The 25368-nt window shown below is 39.5% G+C and overlaps 1 protein-coding gene across 1 annotated transcript; it reads right to left on the bottom strand.

Moving 5' to 3' along the window:
• Positions 1-864: 864 nt before the first annotated feature.
• STK17A (serine/threonine kinase 17a) lies at positions 865-24967 on the bottom strand. The gene is made up of 7 exons (XM_086468025.1): positions 24795-24967; positions 16580-16792; positions 9815-9959; positions 3157-3283; positions 2526-2574; positions 2232-2411; positions 865-1416 (listed from the first exon to the last, which is right to left on the bottom strand). Exons 1-7 carry the CDS (start codon positions 24965-24967, stop codon positions 1083-1085), a joined length of 1221 nt encoding a protein of 406 aa, XP_086324151.1. The 3' UTR covers positions 865-1082.
• Between the last annotated feature and the right edge of the window lie 401 nt (positions 24968-25368).

The raw sequence follows: 25368 nt of genomic DNA, 5'->3' as shown, positions 1-25368 counted from the left end.
ATAGCTATATTGAACAAGGTTATGCAATTTAGCCTAAGGACGCTTCTTTCTTCCTTAAAGCAGTGGACAGAGGAACAGAAAGGAGGCAGAAATGACCTCATGCTCCCAGTAAAACCCCAGCTGGGTTCTGGGGGAGGTGGAATCAAGGGCTGGTTTATCATTAGTTGGACAAACTGATCTAACATGGTGAAGTCAGCGGAGAGAACTTCAACAACTTCAATAACTCCAGCAGAGCTGTATCAGACCCTCTGTCATTCTTTTTTCTACTCATCAACACTGTGCAGTCACACCGAGCTGGATTCTATTAGCACATCTCGCCCAACACAGGAGGGGAAGGGAGCGATCTCTGCTGGCTCGCAAGAGCGACTGGCCTAAGCAAATGCATCACCCTCTGGAGCAGGATTTTACCATGCTCCCAAAGAAAGAAGCATCACCACTGTGATCTGGAATCCTTCCCCGATACAGATTTCTTTACTTGTGGGACATGTGCCCCTCTCCCCAGAGAAGCACAGCTCACTGGCTATACACCAGATGAGTCTGGGTCTTTGACTTGATGCAGACAAAGAAATGTATACACAGCAGAACTTTGAAATCTGTATGTCAAACCAGTTGATCAAATTCTCCTCTCATACAATTTTTAGATCAATAGATAGTTCCACTGAACTCAGGAGTGCTAATAGGTGTTTGAGGAAACCCCAGCATTATACATTTGCATTAAATGCCAAAACAGATCCTAAAATACTCTTCTTGACATATGTCACTGAAACACTTCCAAAGCCAACTTCTCCAGAACACTGGAACGCTTAACAAAAACTCTGCTATCAGGCAACAACAAAAAAAACAAAATAAAAATTACAAACAAAAATAAGCTTTTAATCTTTGTTAAATTCCTGTCAGCCACTTGAAATCTTGTTTATCTGTTCCATGAAATTAAAAAACTTGGCACATTTCCTGTGGATGCCATTTTTGAACATTTTCTTTTACCTAGAACATTTATTGCATATCAGAAATTCACTGGCTAGGATATTTTTGTTTAGTAGGAAACATTGCCTTCCAGTTACAGCTATGAAGCTTCACACAGTTCAGTAAATGAATTCTCCTGGTATTTCTTGCAGTAATGGTTCCTCAAATTTGAATCGTTTGGAAATGGCTTTCTGCTCAGTTACTTTTTCTTTTTCTGACTGCCTACATTGTCCCAGGGTATATGAAGCCACTACAATTAGTTCTTCCGTCACTATTGATTCTTCCTCTTCAATCTTCTCAGCATCTACTGATTTTTCAGAGGCAGAATCTGCATCTTTCTGGGTGACATCGCTGGTCTCCCCTCCTGTACTCTTATTCCAGGCCTTGCAAACAGGATTATCACTTTGTTTTAACCACGGATGTTGAAGACATTCTTCAGCAGTTGCCCGGTCCCTGTAGAGGAAGAAGAGTGCTAAAATAAATGTCCAAATTAATTTGAAATCCAGTACCTTGCAGAAGAGATCCATACAAATTATTCTGAGGATACGACTGTACTGAAGACAGAACTTTAAAAAGCACCAATAGCTACCTTTTACCAAAAAGAGACGGGCAGCAGCCCAAGGAAATGAACTCGTAGTAACATTTAAAATAAAGGAGTTCATAGATCCTTAAATATTGGTTTACACTCCCATGTTGCCAATCAACTTTCAAATTGAGTTTACACTGATTTTTTTTTAATATAGGAAAATTATCCAATCCGTACATTCTTAAAGTACTCCCACAGACAAGCAGTAGGCAATTTCAATAGCCGACATGTCCCATGAAGAACTGGTGAAGTTCCACAGAAAACACTTCTTCTATTTTGAGACCTGAAATTTCCAATTTGCTGCCCACATTAACGAACAAGAAAAGAGTAAGATACTCTACCAACTCATCAAAAATAGAAGGCTCAAAGCACAGTTCATTTAAAAGACGTCAGGCAAGTACCTGCAAGGAAAGTCAGGATACTGCACTGCGTGCTACAATTCATATCCAGTTTTCTGAAATCAATTTGAATTTTAATTACTAACACTTGGACACATTCAGAATATGCAAGTTTGGAGGGAAATGAAGGAGCGCTCTTTTCATATACATGAAAACTAACTGCACAATGACATATGAATAATCCAAGTTCCCTTATGCTTTGAAAACAAAGATGCCAGCACTCGCTACCTTTAGAATTAATCCAGTCTGACACATTAGCGTCTACAATCACGTATCTTACTTACTCAGGTTTCTTAACCAGCAGAGTTTTGATGAAGTCCACAGCAGACTCTGATACAAGGTCAAAGTCTTCTCCAGAGTAACTTATATTCATCTGAGATATATTTAAGAACGTTTCTTGTTTATCATCCCCCAAGAATGGCGATATCCCTGTTAGCATAACATATGCCAGTACTCCAATGCTCCTAAATTAAAAGTAAAAACCAGAAAAGCAGTTTTTTAGTTTTGTGGGGTTTTTTCCCCTAAAAAAAACTTTTCAGTAAAGGAAGCCGTGTTGACCATTAATTTGTTCAACTTACCACATATCGGTTGCTGTACTGATTGGGTCATAACTCAGAATTTCAGGAGCTATTCAGGGGAAAAAAGGGTGGTTTTTTTTAGTCACATGCAGACATTATATGGTAGTTATATAGTGCAATAACAGGCATGTGGTAAAATTTAAGATAAGCTATTTGAAGCATGACAGTCTTTTGAAATAAAGATATTTCTATTCAAGTTGTTTAACTGATTACTACCATTAATTGGTTTTAAGTAAAAAAAAAAATTGTTTGTCTTTTATTGTCACCTTCAGAAGCCAGGCCAGTTGCCTTCCCAGCTAAGGAAGCTGTATACAAATAAAATAGATATAAGCCTCCACAGACTAAAATATTATATACAGAGACCTAGTATGTAATTTTTAACTTTTAATCCAAGCAATACTTGTTATCACTGCTGGTAAGAATCATCTAAAGCGTGTACTCTCCTCCAGCACAAGGCACACAATCGTCACTCAGACTGGCAAGCCTTGCCAGTCCTACCTTGCACGGCAGTACCATGTCCAAGCAATAACCTGATCTTTCGACACAGTAACTACGCGGCCAGCCTGGCACTTGCCAAACTGAAGTAGTTCCTCTTTTGACTCCCCACATCACTCCTATAGTAACAACTTACCTACATATTCTGGAGTTCCCATAATTTCTCTTAGTTCCTCGCTGCTCTTCATTATTCTGGAAAGGCCAAAATCTACTATCTTAATGTCTCCCAGAGGAGACTTACTGGTTAGAAGAATATTTTGGGGCTGAAAAACAAAAGGAGACTTTCAGGATCACCCAAACTTAATGCCTCTGACATCATATTGCATAATTATTTTAGACCTTGAGTAGCAATAATGCATTCCATAACAAGTATGATACCCAGCATCATTTATTTAGTTCCCCTAAAGTGAACCTGAAGAGACACACAGGCTAAAAGGAGTGGCAGGATTTTCTGTTTATAACTGAGGATCAGTCTACCTTTATTAGCTTAGAACACATACGAAACACATGCCAATAGTTATCGTTCAACAACAGCGTATAAATACCTCCACATCGCTACCTTTAGTCCTTCATATCACCTTTTCAACTCCCATTTGCTCCTTGCTTCCTTCCAATGGATACCTCCTGTTGAAGGGTGTCCAAATCGTTTTAAAAAGACCTGAACATATGAAACTATTTTGACTACACCTGTTTAAAGGAAGTCTGTTGCAACTGACCTCAATCTTGTTCAAACAACTGTATTACAGAACACTAACTGAAGAACAGTTTAAAAAAATACAGCAGCCTGAAAAACAGGTTTTTAAGAGCATCACCTTTGGATAAACTGGTTTGCTCTGACGTCACTAGATCTTGGCTGCCATCCTTCAAAGCAACTTTGTGGTCATTAAGAAGTTCCTTACCATCTATTTTAAATGCTAGCTCAGTTAAAAAAAAAATCTGAAAACTCACTTTAGACAACAGGTCTTAAGAGACTTTTTTGCAACCGAAGCGTATCTTTGCCAAAAACTAAAGGTGTGACCCTCCCTGCCCCCAGGCCAACGATCACGTTATCATTAACTTCTCTGAATAGTAACACTGATAGTTGGCATTGCGTCCATGCCTCTGGTGAGCACAAGTTCCATGAAAGTGAAGAAGCTTTTATTTATTGGGAACCTGGATCATCTTGTATCAGGGGTGGTTGAAAAGGGAGGAGGGCAAGAGGGCAAGAAACCAAAGCAACCACTGATGGATAATCCAACTGGATTAACCCAACATTCGTACATTTTCCCTAATTGCCACGCTGTTCTCCTCATCCCCTAGTCAATCATGAAGGCATGCTTTCATGTGAAGAGCCTTGCTTTTGAACACAGAAATAAAAACCACGCAAGGATGTTTTAAAATCCTTGGGCCAGTTCTCCTTGCTGCAAAACCTAAGTATGGTCAAGTTCTTTCATTCCTGCAAAGTTAAACCACAGTATTTCAAACTAACTCCATGATGCTGTCCATCTATTTTCTGTTTGTACATCTATCTATTAAGAACAGCTTTTTTTTGCGCTAAACTGGGATCTGGTGGCCATACAAAGGCTTTTGGAAATGTGCATTACCATGTGATTTATGGTTCATATTTGTTATTCTGTATTTGTATTAGAAAAGCAAACATCCAAAAAAAGCTGACCATGCCTCCCTAATTAGCCTCTCGGATGTTCTTCCCAGTGGGAATTTTTGTTACTTTCTGAAGAGGCAAACAGAAAGCATGAGAAAAGCATTTGCTCTCTATATTTAAATGAGGAAAAGTATTTAATGGGAACGTTTTGTGAAACCCTTAAGCCCCGTATTACAATATTTTAGCAGATAAAGTAGTTGTCAGAAGTTTTTATTGTCTTTTTTTTTAAAAACCAGTCTTACTACTCAAAATATACCTATGCAGAAAACCCGTCTACTGTATGAATTGAGTCATAACCCTACATCAATTCATAATGAAGTACCAGTTGTTTTCTTCTTTTAAGGAATCATTAAGGGGTCCATGTGAAGTGACAGTCTAAACACCAGCATGAAACCTTAAAGCAGCCATAGCTTTGAACTTACCATAGTTTTCAGCTCAACACAATTACTCTAAAACTTTGAGAAAAGGAAAAGCATTTTCCCACACCTGTAACCCTGTTTCTCTTTTGTTTTTCCTCTGCTAGGATACATCTAGGTTTGCCTAATGCTGATTAGCCCACAAAGGCAAGAGATATGCAGGCCAGAGGCTCTCCTGGTAGCCATTCTGAAAAGGGCCTTTCACTCCTACCGTCAAACAGTAATGAAATGGCTGATGAAAACTGTCAAATGGCAACATTTCAAAACATCCCCCTCTACTGCAGCAAGGCTTAAAGGTTCCAATTTAGATCCTCTCATGTTGGGTGCTGAGCAAAACCATAAAAAATCCTTGGCTAAATGGACAAGCCAAATGGATGTACTTCACTACAAGCTCAGTGTGTGCACAGAAACCACATGGCCACACAAGTCTATCCCAATGCCATAGCAGCACAGCCAGAAACAAGTACCTTGGAGAGCTTATAAAGACAAAACAAAAAGTTGTATTTTGCAGGCATACCATCATTATCCAGAAACTTGGGCTTTAGGAATTTAGTACATTGTTTATACCTGTATCATATTAGGAGTAATAGCAGCGAAAATCACCATTTATCATTGCCAGTATCAGCCAGTCTTACATTTGTCACTTAAATTGGACCAAACTACCATCACACAAAGAACACAGCTTTCTTGACACTATGAACGTCGGTGCAAAGGCCAAACTAAGGCAATGAATAAAGATCTGGTCTCACCTGGAGACTTACTCTGCAAGTTGCACAAATTGTTTGTAATAAGCATACTCAGTAAAACAGGACACCCTTCAACCCTACCTTGCCAGCAGGTTTTGGAATCTTGTAAACTGACTATATAATGGCAAAATCCATACATTGCAAATTTGCCATTATTCCAGAAGTTTCTATAAGCCTCTGGCCCTAATTTCCTGTATCTTTAGTTGGTTTCAAGAAGAGTATGACTAAGGACACATAATAAAGGTCATGTTTTCAAACTAATCAATGTCTCACCTTAACCTGCCACATTAACAAAGTTAGGTATCTAATTTTATAATACTGTGAAAAAAATCAGATCCCTAGAAGAAAAGATGGGGATTATCCAAGGAATAATGGGCAGAAACAGGAAAAACAGACTAGCTGTGATACCCCAGCTACACTGTGCGTAAAGATATTAAACTAGGCTGATCAGTCTGCCCTAACAAAAGTTAAAGGACTCCCATATCTGTAGGCAATGGAAATCCAAGACCTGAGTTTGCTGGGGGGCTGGGCCAGACATGTTAGACTGGCATCACACTTTATTCCCCAAAAAAGCAATGCAGGTCCCATAAATCAAGAAATAAGGCTATAATGAAAATAGGGTCTGTCGAACCTGGATAATCTATACCTGCCTGTTAACAAACAGCTTTGCTCTAATTACTATAAAGGCTTGAACTCCAGATTAAACTGTTCTTTTGCCTTGAAAAATTGATATTTTGATTTTTAACCCTTTTCTTAGTTTCCTGGGTGCTCCTTTAGACAAGGAGTACCACATTTCCATGAATTCTACACTTCTGTATAATAAGCATTCCCCCTTAATCCACTTGTAAAACTCGGTTAAGAAAACTCATCTATGATGTTCTTGTAACAGGCCACTTCTTTTGTAATTGCATTAGTTCACTTTCTGAATATTGGTGTAAAATGACACCCAAACCAATTTCAAACAATGATTTTGCTAGTCGTCTGCACTGAACACATGGTCTTGAAAACCATACAGAAGGAGGAAAGGAAAAGTTGTCTGTTGGATAACCAGGGTAATACATACAATAGGACAGTGCTGCTTGGAGCAGTCATCCTCCCAGACCCCAGGCCTAGGTAAGGCTCTTTTCCTATCTCCACTGTAGACAAGCAGCAGCTAGTCCTTCCTCAATCCCTACGCCTTTTTAAATTCTCTTCCATTCCAAACTACTTTAAGCTTTTACCAGATACCAATTCAAGATCAAGTCAAACAGCAAATGAAAACACAGAGAAAGGAGTCTTTCCTTACTCTGCAGCTTTTATGCACCACTAAGAGCAGATGAAAGACTCCTGACTACAATCTACACACACCCTGTAAATTAAATAGCATCACACAATATTGTCAAGTGATACTTAATTTGCACTCAGTAGCATTACATTTGCTCTTTCTCCAAGTCAAAACCGGATTACAGGACTATTTTGCTATTAAACATAAGCCATATTTCAACTGTCTTTCAGGAGAATCATGCTTTTAGAAAGAAATGGTGGCAACCTTGCTAACCACATCAAAATACCCCATTTTCTTCTGCAGTGTTTAGTCTCACAGGAAAAATCTTGCATCTGTTAAGGGGGCAGACAGAAGCTAAAGCAAGCTAGCTGACAGTGGCATAGATCTGGTTGATTAGATTTATAATATAGAACTACAACAACAAGCTGACCATCACATACTGACAACCATTTTGACTTAAATTCTTCTGGGCATAGAGGCTGACTTTTTTGAAGGTGCAACATATGGAAAAATCAGACGGACCTCGCCAAAGGTATTTGTACCAGACAAGCGAAAGGGAAACCTTTAGAGACCCAAAGGTGAAACTAATCCCACAAACAAAACATTCTAGCAAGAATTTGTAAACTTTTTGATACTGGCAAACACCTCGCTTAACAGCAGTACACTTTGCACAAGTCTTCCAAACGTCACCCCACAAAGCCAAGAATTTAGTAAAATCTATGGTGCTGTAAGGCACTAGGTGAAGCAGCATGAGCCATACAACAGAAGATGGTTTGAGGCCAGTTAATAAACAGGCAACCAAAACCAGCATCCAACTTCAATTTTTGAGTTTGTTGAAAAATAGTCCTTTTTTTAAAGTCTCTCAAGGCATGTGTGTCAATTCTTTGCAAGTCATGGTTTTTAATTCTACAGGTTCCATCATCTTTATTTGTCAAAATTCTGAAAACTTCCTTAAACCTTATTTTGCAGAAGACTGATAGTTTTACGTGTCATGAAAGTCATGGCACTGCAATTAGGATTCCTATTAAGGTCCACTTTTCAAAAGACACATCACACACTACAGTAACATACAAACTTATCACACTCAAGCACTAGACAATTTGATCTGCTAATTAACAGTTACAAGCCAGCAAAGCAATGCTGTATCTTTCAGTGAGAACTGGATATACTCAATTTTATAACAAGTTTCCTGACCGGTTACAAAGTTTTTAAATAAGAATTTTCTGAACTTTGAAAAAGCTACCGGTCCTCAAGCTGTAATCAACACCCCAGTCTACTGTTGCCATTAAGTACCATGGTCAAATAAAGCACAACCATTTCTGATTACCCATACCCAGTTGATAGTGCTAAGGAACACCATGGCTTTAACTACAAACATGTATGAGAATACACTGTCCACAAAAGACATATTTTAATTTTACACACTTTGCTTCAAGGAAATTCAATGCCCAACCATAGTAGAGACACCAAGTATCTTGTATAAGCATACGTGAACTTTAAGTAATTCTAACTGCTTATTTTCAGTCCTTCTGAACACTTACCTTCACACCCCTTGCTAAAAAGCTTCCATTAATTATTTTAGTACAACTATTAATATTCTATGTGTATGACTAAACCAATGGGTTACAGAAAGTTTTAAAGGATTCCACAGACAATCTGAATAAATGGTTGGAAAACCAGACAGGTGACATTTGTGTGCAAATATTACTCATCATCTGCTTTAGCTGATGAATGGTTCACAATGTGCTAGGTAATATATTAAGTATGTACAGCTTGATACTGGAATCTCCCGGTAGCTTTGTAATACTGCCAAATTGCAATTAAATATAAGTAAGGCTCTCTGCAACAGAACAAACACGTAGCAGCTTACTAAAGAATCCAAAAATTTCAATGCAAGATACTTTTTACACTGCCTTACTTAGTAATAAAGTAGTTCAGCCTCAAAATGAGATAAAATTACATCTTCCATATAAGGACATGGATGGAAGCTAAAGAGAGTCAACTGCAGCTTGCTGCCAATGGGAGAGGACAGTTTTCTGGGTTGCTGTTACAATGCCCTTAACCATAAGCAGCGCTATTTCATATGATGGCAACCGTACTCTTCTCTTGATTTGTGTCAAAGCTATTTTTCAGTAAGAAAAAAAATATTTACTCCAGTAAAACGTAATAATTTACATACCAATAGGGTGTTGAACGACTGTTTACAGTAAATGACAACCATTTAAATTAAGTTTTACAGTAATTTAAGAAAATACTTGTGTTATAAATGTGTTTAACACTTAAAGTGTCCTTTATGAACACTTCATTCTGAGACATTACAGTTTATACCACCAGTCTCTGCCATCCTTCTGTTTGATTAAAAGTCAAGTCAATACAAAAACCAAACCTATTTGTCAATGGCCACATAATACCCAGGCATTTTTATCGCACTTTAAAAATGAGTCAGGTCTTACTCAAAGCACTCATTCTCAATTTAAGGTGTAACTCAAATCCACTTTTAAATTCATTACGTTTCACTAAGATGAAGTTTATTTGACATAATCATAGAAACTCCCCAAAAGGCTTGCAGCCCTGGTGCCTACTGCATCCCAAAGGCTGAATTTTATCACTCAAGGAATAACTAGATAAAAATTTTATTAATTACAAATTAGCTTTAGTATGACATACGACCAACAAGAAAGTCAGCAGAAAAAAAATTAATGAGAAAAACATAGCAACAATCTTACCTTTAAGTCAAGATGAACCACATTGTTTCTGTGCAAGAATGAAACTCCTTCTAAGATCTGCTTCATAAGTCGTTTAACATCTTTTTCTTTGAAGGCTTCCTCTCTTTCAGCCACACACTGGTCAAAGATTTCACCTCCAGCGGCACTGTGAAGCAACATGAATTTTATTATTTCAAAGATTAAGTTATAGCACCCATTTTGTTCTAGTTGTGCTATTTTATTTAGCATAAGCAAGACCAGTGGCAGTATCGTGCAATAGCGAAATTTTCGGTCATTAAACATTTGGCAAGCTTTTACAGCCTAGGAAGATGGCTCTGCAGCATGGCAGCTTTAAAGAGAAGGAAAGTTCTTAGTCATTTAGGTTAGAGAACATGAATACTACAGAAATTTTGAGGACTATTTTGGATACACTACTGACTACGCTTGAAGATGAATGGCGCATTCGGTTAAGGGCAGTGTTTGCATAGAAGATGTGCCTTTTGCCATTCCTATGAAACCATGGAAATGTGGCCCAGGTAAGCCTTTGCAAACACAAAGCAAAGCCGCCCCACCCCCGATCCTCCTCAAAACACTTCAGAGATACTCAAAAGACTAAACGTAAAGTCTATAATTGAATTGTTTGTGAAGTCTATGGTACACAGTGATGCATTAAGTTTCTAAATGGCTTTAATCTAAAAATACTTGTGAAAAGTTTAGCTCTCAGCTTGCTTCTTTTATTTATTTGTGTTTAAATAAATAACAAAGTAACAAAAAAAATAAAAATAACTGGAGACAAATGTTTTTATGAATGAAGCCACACACAGTACCATCTCTGTATAGCAATGACTAGAGAACTAAAATTGTTTTACAACATAACTATGTAACACCAAAAGTAAAATAAGCAGAGCAGAGGCTCCATCTCAAAGCAAGAATGGGCATAAGAACATTAGACTGGGGCCATTTTGCATATAGATCATTGAATTACTACTATGAAATCAACACATACACGCTTTGTTCTACACGAAATTCTATAATAATCCCTCAGTGAAAGATGGCGAAACCAGAGGACAGCATCTCCTCCAGTTACCCCAAACCGTGACATGCCAAACACGACTTAACGCACATGCGTTAATCTTTATTGGTGCAGAGCCACTTATTCTGCCCCTGCTTGCTCTTTTCTAATCACCTAGGCAATCCAGAAGAGAGGCATATTCAACATGAGTTCTACAAAAATGGTGCATTTGGATTATGTACCCTCAGAAGAACAACACAAATACACTCAAACTTTCATGTTGACTATAACTTTGCTGCTACAGTCCTAGTACCTTAACACACTTCACAGTTTATAAAAAAGTTTTTTGCCTTCCCAGATATTCTCATTACTGTTATTTAAAAATTCTCCCTGCAGATTGTCTTACAAGAAAAAAGAATTTAAAAGAGGGTTACCTCTTAACTTTTTCTAAAGAGTTTCATATTTCTGTTCTATATCCTGGCTAACTGGTACAGCAGTACGATTTGTTATATCGAACTAAGAGTTTCTTTGAAAAAAAAGTCCATTAAATAAGTATTTTTCTTCACCCTGTATCAAAGATGACAGAGCTCAAGAATAAAATGAGGTTTTCAAAGGAGTATTAATACTTTAATTCCTCTAGAAAAATTGCATGTGCCTGACCCTATCACATCTTTCTTCAGCACATTTTTATTTAATTCAAGGAAAAAGTCAGTAATATTTCAGCTTTGAACAGGGTTCAGATATTAATGACATTTTTTAAATGGACACAGGCTGATGTATTCTAATAATCTAAGAGAAACTCCTTTAAAAAGCAACATCAATTGGATCTTCAGGATAGGGATAGAAAAACATCTACTGTAATTAATAAATTAAACTTTTACTTTAAGCATGCCATAATACATTACTTGGAAGAACGATTTAATTCCTTGTAACAGTGAATTATAATGCACATAGAGTGATAAGATCTACTACCAAAATTACTAACACAATGTGTTTTACAGCGGCAACCCTGGGATTTTGCTGGTATAGCTTTGCCACTTAAAATAAGCAAAACTACTTCTGCCATTTAATTCTGTGAAATAGAATTTATACCCAAAGCTGCTGTTGTCAACCAGGAATCACATTTTATTTTTAACAGATCCAGTTGAAAAATCAGCAAAGGTGGGGGCCTCATAAAGCCCTGTTTGCTATATTACTACTTGGTAGACATCTGTTACAATTAAAGTTACACTAATAAACAAATTAACATTGAAGTAGGCACCAAGCTAAAAATGTAAGCTACCTAGAATTAACACTACACTTAAAGAACTTGGAATTAAATGTGTTAAAAATCAAGACAATAAAAGTTGAAGCAACGTCCCATCACTGAAATCAAGAGACAGCACTACCATACGAGAGAAGATGACCCTCGAATCCAGAAAACTTTTTTTTAAAAAAAGGTATTTAAGTACCTTCCAGTATTTATGAGGATCCCTAGGCTCATCAGCATTTTTAAGAGTGAGACAAGCAAATATAGCCCTTACCCATGCACACCCACTTCATGACTTATGAAACAGTCATTCCTAGCTACCACAGTCAAATACACTTAGCTTTACAAAAAAGTTTCACATGGGAAGGTGGTTTCACATGCAATGTTTCATTTTTTGATCAACTTTGCTCATTAGGATGCAGATAGAACAACTTCTTCCAGACAATTAATTCTATCCAAAATTTGCCACATTCAAACAAGTAACTAGCAACTCTTTACAAGAACACAGGGAAATTTGTAACTGCAAGACCCTTTCTTGTATTGTTGCTGGGGAGGGAGCTTAATTGTCTCCCTCAAGCTAGCTGTGAGCCAACCCAGTCACAAGCGGCTGGATGTACAATGTCAAAATGGACTCCAAAAAGACTCTCCCACACACCTATGCCAAATTTTGCCAAGCTCCTTAACAATGCTTTCAACTCAGTTATTTCATATTCCCTAGCTAGAGTTAAGATAAAAAAAATAATCAAAACACCAAAGGGATTAAAATACCTGCTAGGAAAGTATTATGGGCATGTCATGGCTATGATTTCCGTATACATGCTGACTAGTTCTTCTCTGGGTTTAAAACATTTAGTCATTTTTCCTCTAAGAACACATTTTCCATTAAGCTGTAGGTTTTCTAATGGTCATTATGAAACAACTTTGCAAACCAATGGGCACCCCCACCCACCTCCACAGAAAATGTTCCCAAGGGATAAAAGCAAAGAATTGTCCCCAGGACAAGAAAATCTTTAGGAAAACAAAGTCATCTTAATCTGAAAAAAAAAGGATATGGAAATATTTAAGAGCACAATGTTTTGAAATCCAGTGTTAGAACACATTACTTCTTTAGTACGCACTCCCTTAGCTAGGTGTATGAAAAAGGGCAAGATGTAAGAATTCTTTCCAAACTTAAAAGCTATAGAAACCAGAATTCTTTAGCAATTTTGTTTATCAAAGTACTGTTGTGCTATTATAACTTCTCTGTAGTTTCACGTGAAATCCTACTGCTCTTCATCAATGAAAAGCATGCCAACATTTTATTACTGCTTATCAGCATAAATGAGTTAAAAGCCATTTGTAAGTCTGCAGCATTAATCTTTGTTAAAATTATGTTTACTTTAAATTCAATGGAGGCTGCTTATCTTCCTTGAAACATATCTTAACAATGCACTGTACAGAGTTCAGCCTACTTCTTTCAAGTGCACTTACAATACACTAACACAGTCATTTAGAGTATCATTAGAAAAAGATTGAACAAATCTATTTCAGGGCATCTGAAAAAATGAAACATTCCCCCAGATTTAATAGATCAGACATTAAGATAATCTTCTGAAAGACACCAAAGTACAAATCCTCAGAGTACAGATACGTAGATAACAAGTTCCTAGAATACACTTGATTTCAAATGCCAAGTAAGACCATATACAGTCTGCACAGGCCACAAGTTTACTTCCTGAATCTTATGCTCTGTCAAAAGCCTTTCTTTGGAAGATAAATGGAAACTCAGCTGCTTTCTGTACACAGAACTTGTATTACAAGAAGATCACACCAAGGTGGCTGTAACACTATTAGCAAAAGTTCACGTTGGCTACTGCCAACAGTCACACCCTCCTTTCCTTGGCTAGGCATACCACTGGAGTGTAAGCAAGTGAATTTACTGAGAATTTTCCCAGTGTAAGGCTACCATAACATACCAATGTCCCCAAAGCCTGAGAAAATTGTAAATCTGTATCTGATGGGAGGACATGTGGGACAAGAAGCATCCACATGCTTTAAGTTGCAGATACTGTTATTTAAAGTTTTTGGTTCTCAGACAAATGCTGGGTTGTCAGGGTTTTGCTTTTTTTGGCCTTAATCTTTCAGATTAGTCAGCCCAAGCAGTGAATGAAATGCAAAGAAAAGGTAACTAACACCACTTGAGAAGTCTTCCCCTAAAACTTTTTGAAGGGCTCCAGTCTTGAATTGAGACTGCCATCTAGAATAACTTTGCTAATTACTCTAATGCAAAGATGGGAGCAGCACAGTTATTTCTGATTACAGTGGCTTTTCTTCAAGTTCTATCTGCTGAATCCCATGCCAAATGAATCATTTCCTGCCAGCAGACTGTTACTTTAATCAGTCACACCTCCAGTTAGTAGGACAATAAGTAATGTTAAGACATACAACTAGTAACGCTATCCAGATCTAAATAACTGCAGGTGAAAAAAAGCACTTCATCCAGCATATCAAATAAATCCTGACTATGTCTTCAAGAGGATAAAGGCAACCTTTTTCTTTTTTTTAAGTAAGCATAACATAAGTCTACTATATCTACACAAGACCCTGGCAGGTATTTACTCAGTTCAGAAGCTACAGTTCCTACAGCTGAGACCAACACTATAATGCCTCATTGCTTCCCGTTGCTCAGCACTTAATATTAACAGTGGCCAATTTTGTTCTGTCAAAAATTGATACTGCTTGAAAGACAACCCTCCATGTAGCATTAATACTTCTCTTCATGAAAAGGCAAAGCACGAGGTGTCCCTCTCATCCCTTATGACAGATTCACCGTCAAGACAAGAAACTTTAAAACCTTAGCCGATAAAGTTAGTGGCCAACAATTAAGTGTTTTTCTCCTTCCCAAGATAAAAATCTGCCACACAGACCATCAAGCTTAATAGAAACTGAAATGCCCTAGAGAAGCTTGCAGTCCAGATTCGTTCGTTAATCCTCTGCATACAGAATGTCAGAAATGTACTAACGTTCATACCTGTTCTGTTGTGACATGTCTCTGGAACATGCTGACATTAAAGAAGTATCCAGATACATTTGCTGAAGTCAGGGAAAGACTGTTTTTGTAATTTACAACTCGAACACACAGCTATTTATCTGAAACAAGGTATGACTGTGAAGCATATCAAAACAATAATGTTGCTAATTACTGAACAACCTGGAGACTACTGAACCACCTAGTTAATACTTTGGATTAAAAATGTTTTGCAGTTGTAAGACAATTGAATTCTAAAAGAAAAATAGCAATTTTACATTAAAATTACCACAAAACCCACTGCTCATATCAAGCTTTGGATTCTACTGCTCATGTTATATCCCTACCAGATCCAGAAATTTAAACCATATTCTAGTTAGATTTGTACTGCTAGCGTTTAAAGCATGTATTCATGAGTCTCCAGTAACAGCAGTCAAAACTCCAGAAGCTCTGTCACACCTTCGCATTATAACAGTTCATAAATCACAAACTCCATGAGGGCACAAAGAAGCTGAAAAAAAATGTGTTCTAGAAGGAAGTTTGCCTTAGCAGACACTGTCTCATTCCATCTCACTGAACTTTAAAAGATACAGTTTCTTTTGACTTCTAAAAAAGATCAGATTGGGAAACAAGATTTCTCACCATTTCTTTTTGTTACCAAGCCAGAAGAGATCTGTATAAACCAGATCTATTTCAACAGACAAGTTAAGTCACTTCTGAACTATTGAGCCTCGCTGTTCTTCTAATTATTTAAAGCTTAAAATCCATAGAGCTTGAAGAGGATCTTAACAGAGTTCCAGAGCCACAAGCATTTGGCTGCCTCTCGGAACATAGATGTCAAATATCTAAGCCGCTAGTGTATTAGACAAACAGTCACAACAGCTGCAGAAATGCCCGTCTGGACAAACTCAAGGGGGAAAACACACACAGACAAACCTAGAGTCACAAGTTAAACGTCATTTGAAAGAAACTATTCTAGGTCTGAACCCTCCCTACACTTTTTCTTCTCCAGAAAGATAATGATTGAGAGTGCTTTTCATTGTAGGTCATAGGGGCTTTTGGTAGTTTCTTTTTAACAATGACATTGCTTTCAATACTTTTCCATAACTGGTAAAAATCCCCAGATTTCACCCCATCTTTGCCACTGTCAATGAAATAAACTTCAGTTTTTGAACAGATACTCATTACTTCTTTCCTCTTCCTCTTTTACAAGTAGGGAGTGTACACAGTTCATATTTCACTAAAGATAATTTTAACTACATAAAATATGTAGAATTCTAGTTCAGCTTTAAACGATACTATGTAATTGGAGAAATTTATTACAATCTGTGGTAGTTACAAGACTGCATACAACTTCCTGTAATACTGATTTTTCTTAACAATTCTTTCTGAACTCAAGCAAGTGTAACAGGCAACAAACTCTTTTCACATTATTCATATTGATACACAGTACTTTTATATTATCAGTCTTAAGCAAATACGGCAGAAGGTTATTCAGGAATTATTGCTAGTACTTACTATTCCAGGACTAAAATCATCTCTGTTGCAGTTTCATAAACTTCATGCAAGTTAATGACCCAAAGGTTGCACTGTGCCAGCTCAAGGACTGCAATTTCGTGGATTATTTCCATCCGACAGTCTTGGCCTTTTCTTCTTTTTCTCATGAATTTTGCTGCAAACTCTCTTTCAGTATCTTTCTGGATGCATTTCTTCACCACCGCAAATTTTCCCCTGAAATTAAAGCAGAATTTAAAGTTAATTTTAAGTCCCTTAGTGACAACTTCAGTATTGCCCTTATAAATCAACATTTCAGGAAACTTGAACTAAATGGCTACTAATGGATACATTTAAAATATATTCTAAATTTAGAAAGATGCCTTGCTGGCTGAGTGATAATCCCTACACTTAAAAGTCAGGAACACCACAATACAGAATGTAAATTAACCTCCATGAAAAGCAAGAAATGAAAAAACCAGTCAATTCAAGGAACCTGGTTTACAAACATACAGAATAAACAAGCTGCACTAGTTCACAATATTAAGTCTTCCTCAAACCTTCCATTAAAAAAGCTGGCAAAACCAAAGTGTACGAGTAGGCAATTTATGCTTTCTATGACTATGTCACAATAAGCCAGCTATTGTTTTCATACTTAGGCATGTTTCAAGGCAACAGCAACCAGCACTCTTATTGAGTAACTGCTCAAAAACCTGCACCATTTGCCATGCAGTACTCAGACTCCGCTCTGCATTTTTGAAGACGGCATTTCATATTTTCACCAAGATATGTCTCATAACAGCCAGACATTTTTTTGATTGTTTAACAGCTCTCAAAATCCCTTATTCTTAGTCTCACTGTATAAGCAAGGAACACGGATGATTTAAAAAAAAAGTTACACAGCCTGGCCAACAGAAAGCTTTCTAACAATGTGTTTGCAACAACGGTAATGTGAATACAAACACACAGAGCAGAAGTGAGCATAGTGCTTAACCCACGTTAATGGGTGTCACTCCTGACAGAACACTCAGCTGATGAGTTACACCAGGCCAGCTCAAACCACACTGCAGCACTTACGTCAGAATGCTTCCCCCACAGCACTTTGGGCTGAAGTGTCTGCTCTAAACTTCCTTGCAGTAGAGCCCCACGCCACCCGCTCCACTCAGTTCCATTCATACAGTACTGATTTTTAGACTGAAAAGGCCTATTAATTAACATCTGTCATGTAACACAATGATGGATTTTCATACTTTGAGGTATAGTAATCTTTTCTTAGTTCTTACCATACAGGTATAATGCTCAAAACTACTTTTTATTTATATGTAACATTTTTCTTATAAAGCTGCAATAATAGCTTGACTATCTTTATTTTGGTTCTTTAACTTATTGTAGGGTTGCTGAAACCAAAATAAGAGTCCTTATCTGGTTTGGAATACAATTTCATGGGATCTGCCTCTCCTATCTCCAAGCTGAAGTTCACAGAATTAACTAATTCAGCTGAATGTCAAAGTTTTCACTCTCACAGCTCCCAACCTATTGGCAGACTGCTATCCACAAAACGTAACTGCTGAAAGAAGTTGTGGCTGGTTTGCTTTTAATAGGCATTTGTTTCAAAATTACTCAGTCTAAATGAAGTAAATCAAATAAGCACCCATGAAGTGGGTATTTGCTAGGCAATCTCACTAAAATAATCGGACTTGTAACCGCTGATAGAGTCACAGTTATTCCTCCAGGAATAATATTTTGCATAATATATTATTAATAATATTATCTATAGCACAGTATGTATTAAGACTAGACCAGAGCCATTAAGACAGACCATAGCCCAATGTCTGTAAAGGCAGACAAACGGTAAGAATATGCTTTCAGTGTCTTGAATCCAATTTTTTGGGGGAAAGTTCTTGATTACTAATATATATGTTAAGAAAACATTATAGCTTTGCATATGCCTGAAAATAATATTACAGGATTTTGTAGCACTACGAAGACGTGGCCAAAAGATCACTACAAAATACATTCATCCATGTAGATTTACCACAGAACACCACAGGAGGAACAGACACCTAAAGGCTAGCAACCTCCTACACACCAAAACCCATGTCAGAAGCAGTAACAAATGTGTACAGTAGAAACAGCTCATCAGGAAACATAAGAACATGCTAACAACGCTCCCGATCCCAAAAATATTGCAAGGACAGTTTCTTTTAGATAGATTTGTAGGAAGCTTGTGACATTAGCATTAAAGCTACAACAAACGTAAACATCCCTCCAGTATTCCAATCCTAACCACGACAGAGCGCAACCTTTCTTACATAGCCAGTGAAAAAGGATTTTAAGTTGTTCCAAAGACATGCGACTGTATGATTCATGTGCAATATAAACCTATGCATTTACCAAAAATGTTAAAATCCTTGCTGAAGTTTTTAGCACTAAAACCAAAACCAGCACAGAAAAAAATCCTATGCTGATAAGAAAAAAACCCAATAGATAAAAATAAATTGAGAAACTAACAGATAAGCCCTTTAACAGAAAGTTATTTTAATACCTGGTACGTACTAAGCCTTTACACCAAAAATCTAGACCCCTGCATTCAGCCCTCTCTGTTTTCCTTAACTAGTCCCTGAATGCAGTTTCCTTCCCATTGAATTTCCACCTTAGCAAGAATCAAAAGCTTTTAATTCTAGCAGCAGTGAAGGATCTAGAGAAAGTAGTTTAGAACAGTTTGAAATCGCTGTAATACAGCTTTCAGGCAGCATTGTGTTGTCTTGAATTACACACAAAATCTATCTGGAAGCAAGTTAATTAGCCTAATGAGTACCAATATTGCCGATCCATCGCACATTAGTCACTACAGAAATAAAACCGTATTCACGGGGCAGCAAGAAACAGCAGGAGCCACCACTGCGTGTGGCCGTGCATGGCTAGCAGAGCTGGCCAGCAGCCTGGCAGGTGACATAATTAAAAGGACAGGTTACATGGGAGTTCAGCCAGCTGACAAACACCAGTTCTCAGTTGTTTGAGACCCAGAATCCTGCCCAGATTCTTCATGGTTATACCTGTAAGTTAGAGCAAATATAACTACTGCCTGTAGAACTCACCTTTTCTGAATACAATCCCTAAAAACATGAAATGTAACAAACCTGACGTTTATAGCTAATAGAACCAACTACTGTGCGCCAGAGTCATGCCTGAGACAATTTTGGAGTTAAGATCCACATATATCAGCCACTGTATGGTTAAGCCAAAAGATAAATTTGTAAAGAATTTCTTTTTGATAAGACAGATATAAACAAGCTTTCCCATAAAGTACACATTGCATATACTTTATCTTTGCTTCCCTTAAAATCCTGCTTTTCAGAACTCCTTATAAAAAACACTAAATTGTGAAAATAGCATTAGATCAGAGCGTTAGTTTAGCTGTATTGAGAAAGAGCTAGCAGCGAGAACGTTGCATTGAAGGAAGAACAATTTTGAGAGGAAAAAATGCACATTTCCAAAGTTGAAGACTGGTTACCAGTCATCCCAACACAAACAAATATGCTTTGAAGGGAGACATGAATAGGAAACTAAAAGCAGTTCAGTCCTGACAAAAGTCTCATTCAAGAATTATGATTTAAGATAAATCATATCTGATTACAAAGAAGCTCAATGTCATCTTTTCAGATTGCCAACAGAATTAGCATTGTTTCAGCTGGCATACATGATGGCTTAAAGGAAAAGCCTCAAATCACAAATCAAATGTCCAATCAGATAAGCAGGAACATTTATGTCACACCAGTTAATTTTGGTTGTCATAGGCTCAGAAGAACAGAGAACCAACCTTACTTTAATGACTTTAAGTGACCTATAAACACTGTCACTGTAACAAATGCAGGAGTAACAGCAATTAGTGAAGATATTGACTTTCTATGAAGTTCAGAAAACTTTTCTGAGATCCACAAAACCACATGCCATTTATTACATAACTCATACCAAACATTTTTTCTAAAGTGTGGGGTTTCTCCCCTAAAATTTCTGATTTCCAAACAGCAAAGTGTGGGGATTCCATTTATGATGTTCATGAATAATTCACTCACATAAATTTATTCTCAAATGGTGGAACCAGCTACTTGCAACTCTTCATTTTTACCTCTTTTCCACTTTCACTTAGTGCCACCACAGCTGTTTCATCCCAGCTGTGCTACTGCACAGAGCAGAACTCTGATAGCAAATACATTCTTACTGATGCACAAAATTGTACAAGTGTCATGTGCTACTAAGATGCACTGAAAGCTACCTGAGAAACAAGCAAGTTCATGGCAGAGTCTGTGGGGAAGAAAAATACAAAATTCAAGACATGGGTTATCTGCACATGAAATTACAGCCAGGTCAGTAGTTAGAAACAAAGAATATGTCCTTATTCTTTTCAGTCTCCTCAGATGATTAAAACACTTGTTCTTAGCTCTGGGTGGAGAATGAGCTTGTCTGCTTTAACAAAAAAAACAGGAATGAGAAGAACAAACTGAATTGCACTTGGCATACATCTAAATGCATGCGCTGCTTACGTTTCACTAGCAGAAGATTGCTTGTTTTACAGCAATCACTTAAGGTGACTGTTACCTTCCAGTGAGAAGGCGGCAAGGCCAGTCACCTATGCCTTCCTCCAACCCAGGTCTAGCATCAGGAATAGTCTTTCCTGTATACAAATGACGATTTCCAATATATACCTAGCCTGCTTTACATTAAAAGTGCAATACTCCATCAATGAGCTGAAGAATTAACTAATAGTCTGGTAATATTTTGTGTGCACAATTATGAGGTTTTTGTTGAGGAAAGAGCAAAGCAACTAGATACAATTATACTAGACTCTTTAAAGAAGCTCTAATTAATACAAAATATGTTGTTCCCCATTTTACAGTACAATTATGGCTTAAGCACCACAGATGGTAAGGGGAAGAAGCAGCGTTAAGCAACTGGTGTCTTGTCCTCTGCAAAGGTTACATTACTTCACACCAACCTAACTCAAGCTAGCACCACCTGAAAACACTTAAATCTGAGCAAGTTGATGAGAAGTGGCACCCTTAAAACATCCATCAGAGGCAAATTTGATTTTAAACAACACACAGATGAAGACTTGTGTAACAACATTCTGATTTGGGGACAGTAAAATTAATAAGTCTGTGAAGACTAGCCCAAAATTTCATTTATTAGAACATTTCATTACAAACCCCTGCCATCTCCATATCATCCTAAGCAACCTGAAATAACTTCCTGTCCAGAGCAGGCATTATGACCAGTTTTTGGTATTTTTCCTAAACGAATCCATTTTTCCTAGCAGCTTTATCTCTCTAGACTTGCAAATGCCTGTTCACCTACTGAACAGCATTTCAGCCTTTTGAAGTGCTTTATCTTCTCAAAGCAGTGTTTTCCCCATGAGCAGAACCAATGAAGCCCAGTTTCCTACGGGTTTGCACCCAAGTCCCTCTGGTGACATCGTGATCAGGTTCCTCCCAGGCTCATCTATGACTTTCAGAAATACTTCCCCCAGGACTTTCGCCTCCCAACACGCCACCAGGGGCCAGCAGCCCCAACATCCCCCTTCCTTGCACTGCCAGAACTACCACGCCTTGACATTTTCCCATGCTCCCCTGTCTTCCCACCTCCTCCACACATAGGTGACAAGGGAACAGACGACAGGAGCCCCAAGTGCCATGGTGAGTTCAACATACCTGTGTTGGCTGGATCGGAGGCCAAAGAGCACCCAAACCTGCGGAGTTTATGCAGCAGCCCTCCTCTCAGCAAAGGTGCTGAATCTACTTTCTTTTATCTCCTTGCTGTCAGTTTTAAACACAATTCATACAAACGCTGTTATTCTCAAAACCTTCACCTGAAGTTCAGCTTTAAAATTGTTTCCCTAACTCTGGGCAATGGGATGGATGAATAGAGAGTGTATAAACATTTTTTGTTAGCAAATTCACCTACCAAATTAGAATTAAAATAGACTATGTTGTATGCACAAGGACTGTTTTTGTCTAACCTGTTACACCTGCGTGCTAATTTGTCCAAGTCCTTTGTAAAGATAAACTCTACCCATAAGCAGACTTGCTTTACGAACAAAAAAAGTGAAACAATTTCTAAGCATATATTATCAACAATATGACAGAGACAGTTACAAGCAGCTGAGAGACTTCCCATTCACCACCTATGCTGTCACGAGTTAGCAAAAAATTGACTTTAATGGGAGGACTTGAGCTGAACTGTTTTTAATCAAAGTGTAGTAAAAGCATTAAAAATTGTTGAATAAAACCCCAAGCACATACATTCAAATGTAGATATTTCTAGGTTCTAAGAGAGAAGACAGTGAAAAGATTTATGAAGTTGAGGAGAGAAAAAGGCAGTCTGATCCCAAACAAGTGCAACTGTTGCACAAAAACATGACAAAGATTTAGAACAGTCACTTAACTTCTTCTGACATAACTACAGGTGCAAAATCACAACCTTCATGTGCTGGTCATCTTTAAATGTAGTTCTGGTCAAAAAACAACTCCACACAAAAGGCCATGCTGAGATGTACTTATCTAAACTGCAGACTAAGATTTACCATAGTACTTAATTCCTGTTCATAGAGTAAAGCTACTCATTTCAGTTGAAGCTTCCTTCTGGCTCACGAAAGTACATCTAGTCCATTTTCTGACTCGGTCAATGAATATCACCCAGCTCTACAAGAAGCTCTCAGTCCATGGCAGAATTGCAAAATATCTTCTGGAAAGCTATCTGGTCTTCATATAAAAAACCCCCGCAGCAGCAACACCAGGACATCCTGCTCTACCCTGCTCCTACACGTTCTTGACTGTTGCTTAGAATTTAGTCTGGTTGTAGCCTGCATTTAGTTAGCTTCTGTTTCCAGGCCCTGGACATTGCGGTCACATCATGCCAAAAAATGGTTTCCCGCTTTATGGGATGTTTCTCCCACCTGCTTCCCATGTGAATGCTTTAGGCCAGTATGTTTAAACAGGTATTATTCTATTAGTACATCAGGGTTACTAAGCGAGCGCTAAGCTGACACCTAGGCAACCTAAACGTTTGTTAGGGGTACTTCCAGCAGCTACCTTTGCTTTGAAACTCCTCTTTAGCTCCAGAGGAATCGTTTTTGCTGCTGTATAAACTGAGCTGTACAGGTGGCACAACCTGCAAAAGAACACACGTGCAGGAGTGTATCCTGCCGTATATCCTGTGGTATTTCAGCTGATCTTTTAAATCTGAATACTCTTAGATAAAGCACATGTGATTGTAAGAATACTGCCATTCTTTTCATAAGTGACAATTTTAGACAAAAGCATTGGTTTAGTGGTGCTCAGATTCCATATACATAGTTCCTGAGAGTCGAAAACCTTCAGATTCCATATACATAGTTCCTGAGAGTCGAAAACCTTTTAATGAGGCTTTCTGCCTCAAACCTTGCTTGCTATCAGTCAGGTGTTGGAATTATTGCATGTGGAGTCACTTTCAAAACGAAGTTCTTTAATCAGCTTTTTAATTCTTTGAAAAGTCCCAACAGATTATTCTCAAGCATATAGTACCACAAACTAGTCTCCTCTGGTCTTGTTTTTCCCCCATGCCACAGCTCACAAAGCTCAAGCAAAAAAAAAAAAAAAACAAAAAACCCCACAAAAAACCAAAAAAACAACCCAAACGGGCAGGTTTCCGTCTCCAATGGCAATCTAGAGCAGCACTCTCTACCCCACACCAGCTCCCCGGGAAGAGAGCCTATCTCGGCAGCCAGCTTCGCAAGGCTGCGGACAACCTGCTCGCCAGGAGGGGCGGCCAGCCGCTGGGCTGCAGCTCCCTCACGCCGCCCCTTCCAGCGACCCAAATGCTCCCGGCCAGCGCGGTGGGCACGTCCTCGGAGCGGACCCGCCGCAGGGCGAGATCAGCGAGGGCCACCATCACCTAATTTTGTCCAAAGGGAGCAGCGGAGGAAGGGGCAACAGGTGAGAACGGCCGGTGCCCGGCGGCAGCTCGCTGCGGCGGCAGCCGGGGAGGAGAGAGCAGCGCGGGAGGAAGGCACCGGCCCGCCGCCCTCGCAGCCGGGCGGCAGGCTCCGCGGCGGGCATACGCCTTGCACTCCGCCGAGCCGGCGGGGCGGCCGAGGGACGCCCGGGACACCTCCTCCCTCCCGCCGCCTCCGCCGGAGCACTCGCATCCCGGCGACGGGACGAGGCGGCAGCGGCGGCCGCCCCCCCCCCCCCCCCCCGCTCACCTGCCGAGCTCCCTGCCGGGGCTGAGGCTGTACCGCTCCTGGAAGGGCTCGGTGCGGATGGGCGTGCGGATCTCCGTCAGCAAGCCGCCTCGCCGCCGGCCCCGGCCAGGAACGGGCTGAGGCGGCCGGTCATCGCGGGAGCGGCTGGGTGGTGGCTTCTCCTCGGGGCTCATGGCGCGGGGCTTCTGCCTCAGCAGGGCGGGTACGCCGCCGCCGCCGCCGCCGCCGCCGCCTCCTCCTCCTCCTCCTTCTCCTCCTGCTGCTGCTGCTGCTTCTTCTTCTTCTTCTTCTTCCCCTCTCGGTCTGCCGGGCCCGGCGGTGCTCCCCTCCGGCTCCCGGTGCGCCGCCAGCCGCTGCCGCCGCAGGAGGAGGGCGGGGGGCAGCATGCGCGGGCGACGGGGCGGGGCGGGGCGCAGGGCCCCGCCCTTTAACGCCTCACCTTGGTGGTTGGGCGGGAGGGGGGCGCGGGGCGGGGCGCCGCGCGGCGCCTGGAGGGACGGCGGGGCAGCGCCACCTGCCGGCGGCCGCGGGGAGGGGGGGCGGCGGGCCAGGCGGCGGCCTCTGCGGGAGGGCG

The sequence above is a fragment of the Leptosomus discolor genome, chromosome 7 (genome assembly GCF_034619465.1).
Source record: "Leptosomus discolor isolate bLepDis1 chromosome 7, bLepDis1.hap2, whole genome shotgun sequence".
Classification (NCBI taxonomy): domain Eukaryota; kingdom Metazoa; phylum Chordata; class Aves; order Leptosomiformes; family Leptosomidae; genus Leptosomus; species Leptosomus discolor.
Note: the sequence above shows the minus strand (reverse complement) of the source record. Positions and strands in the feature narration are given on the sequence as shown.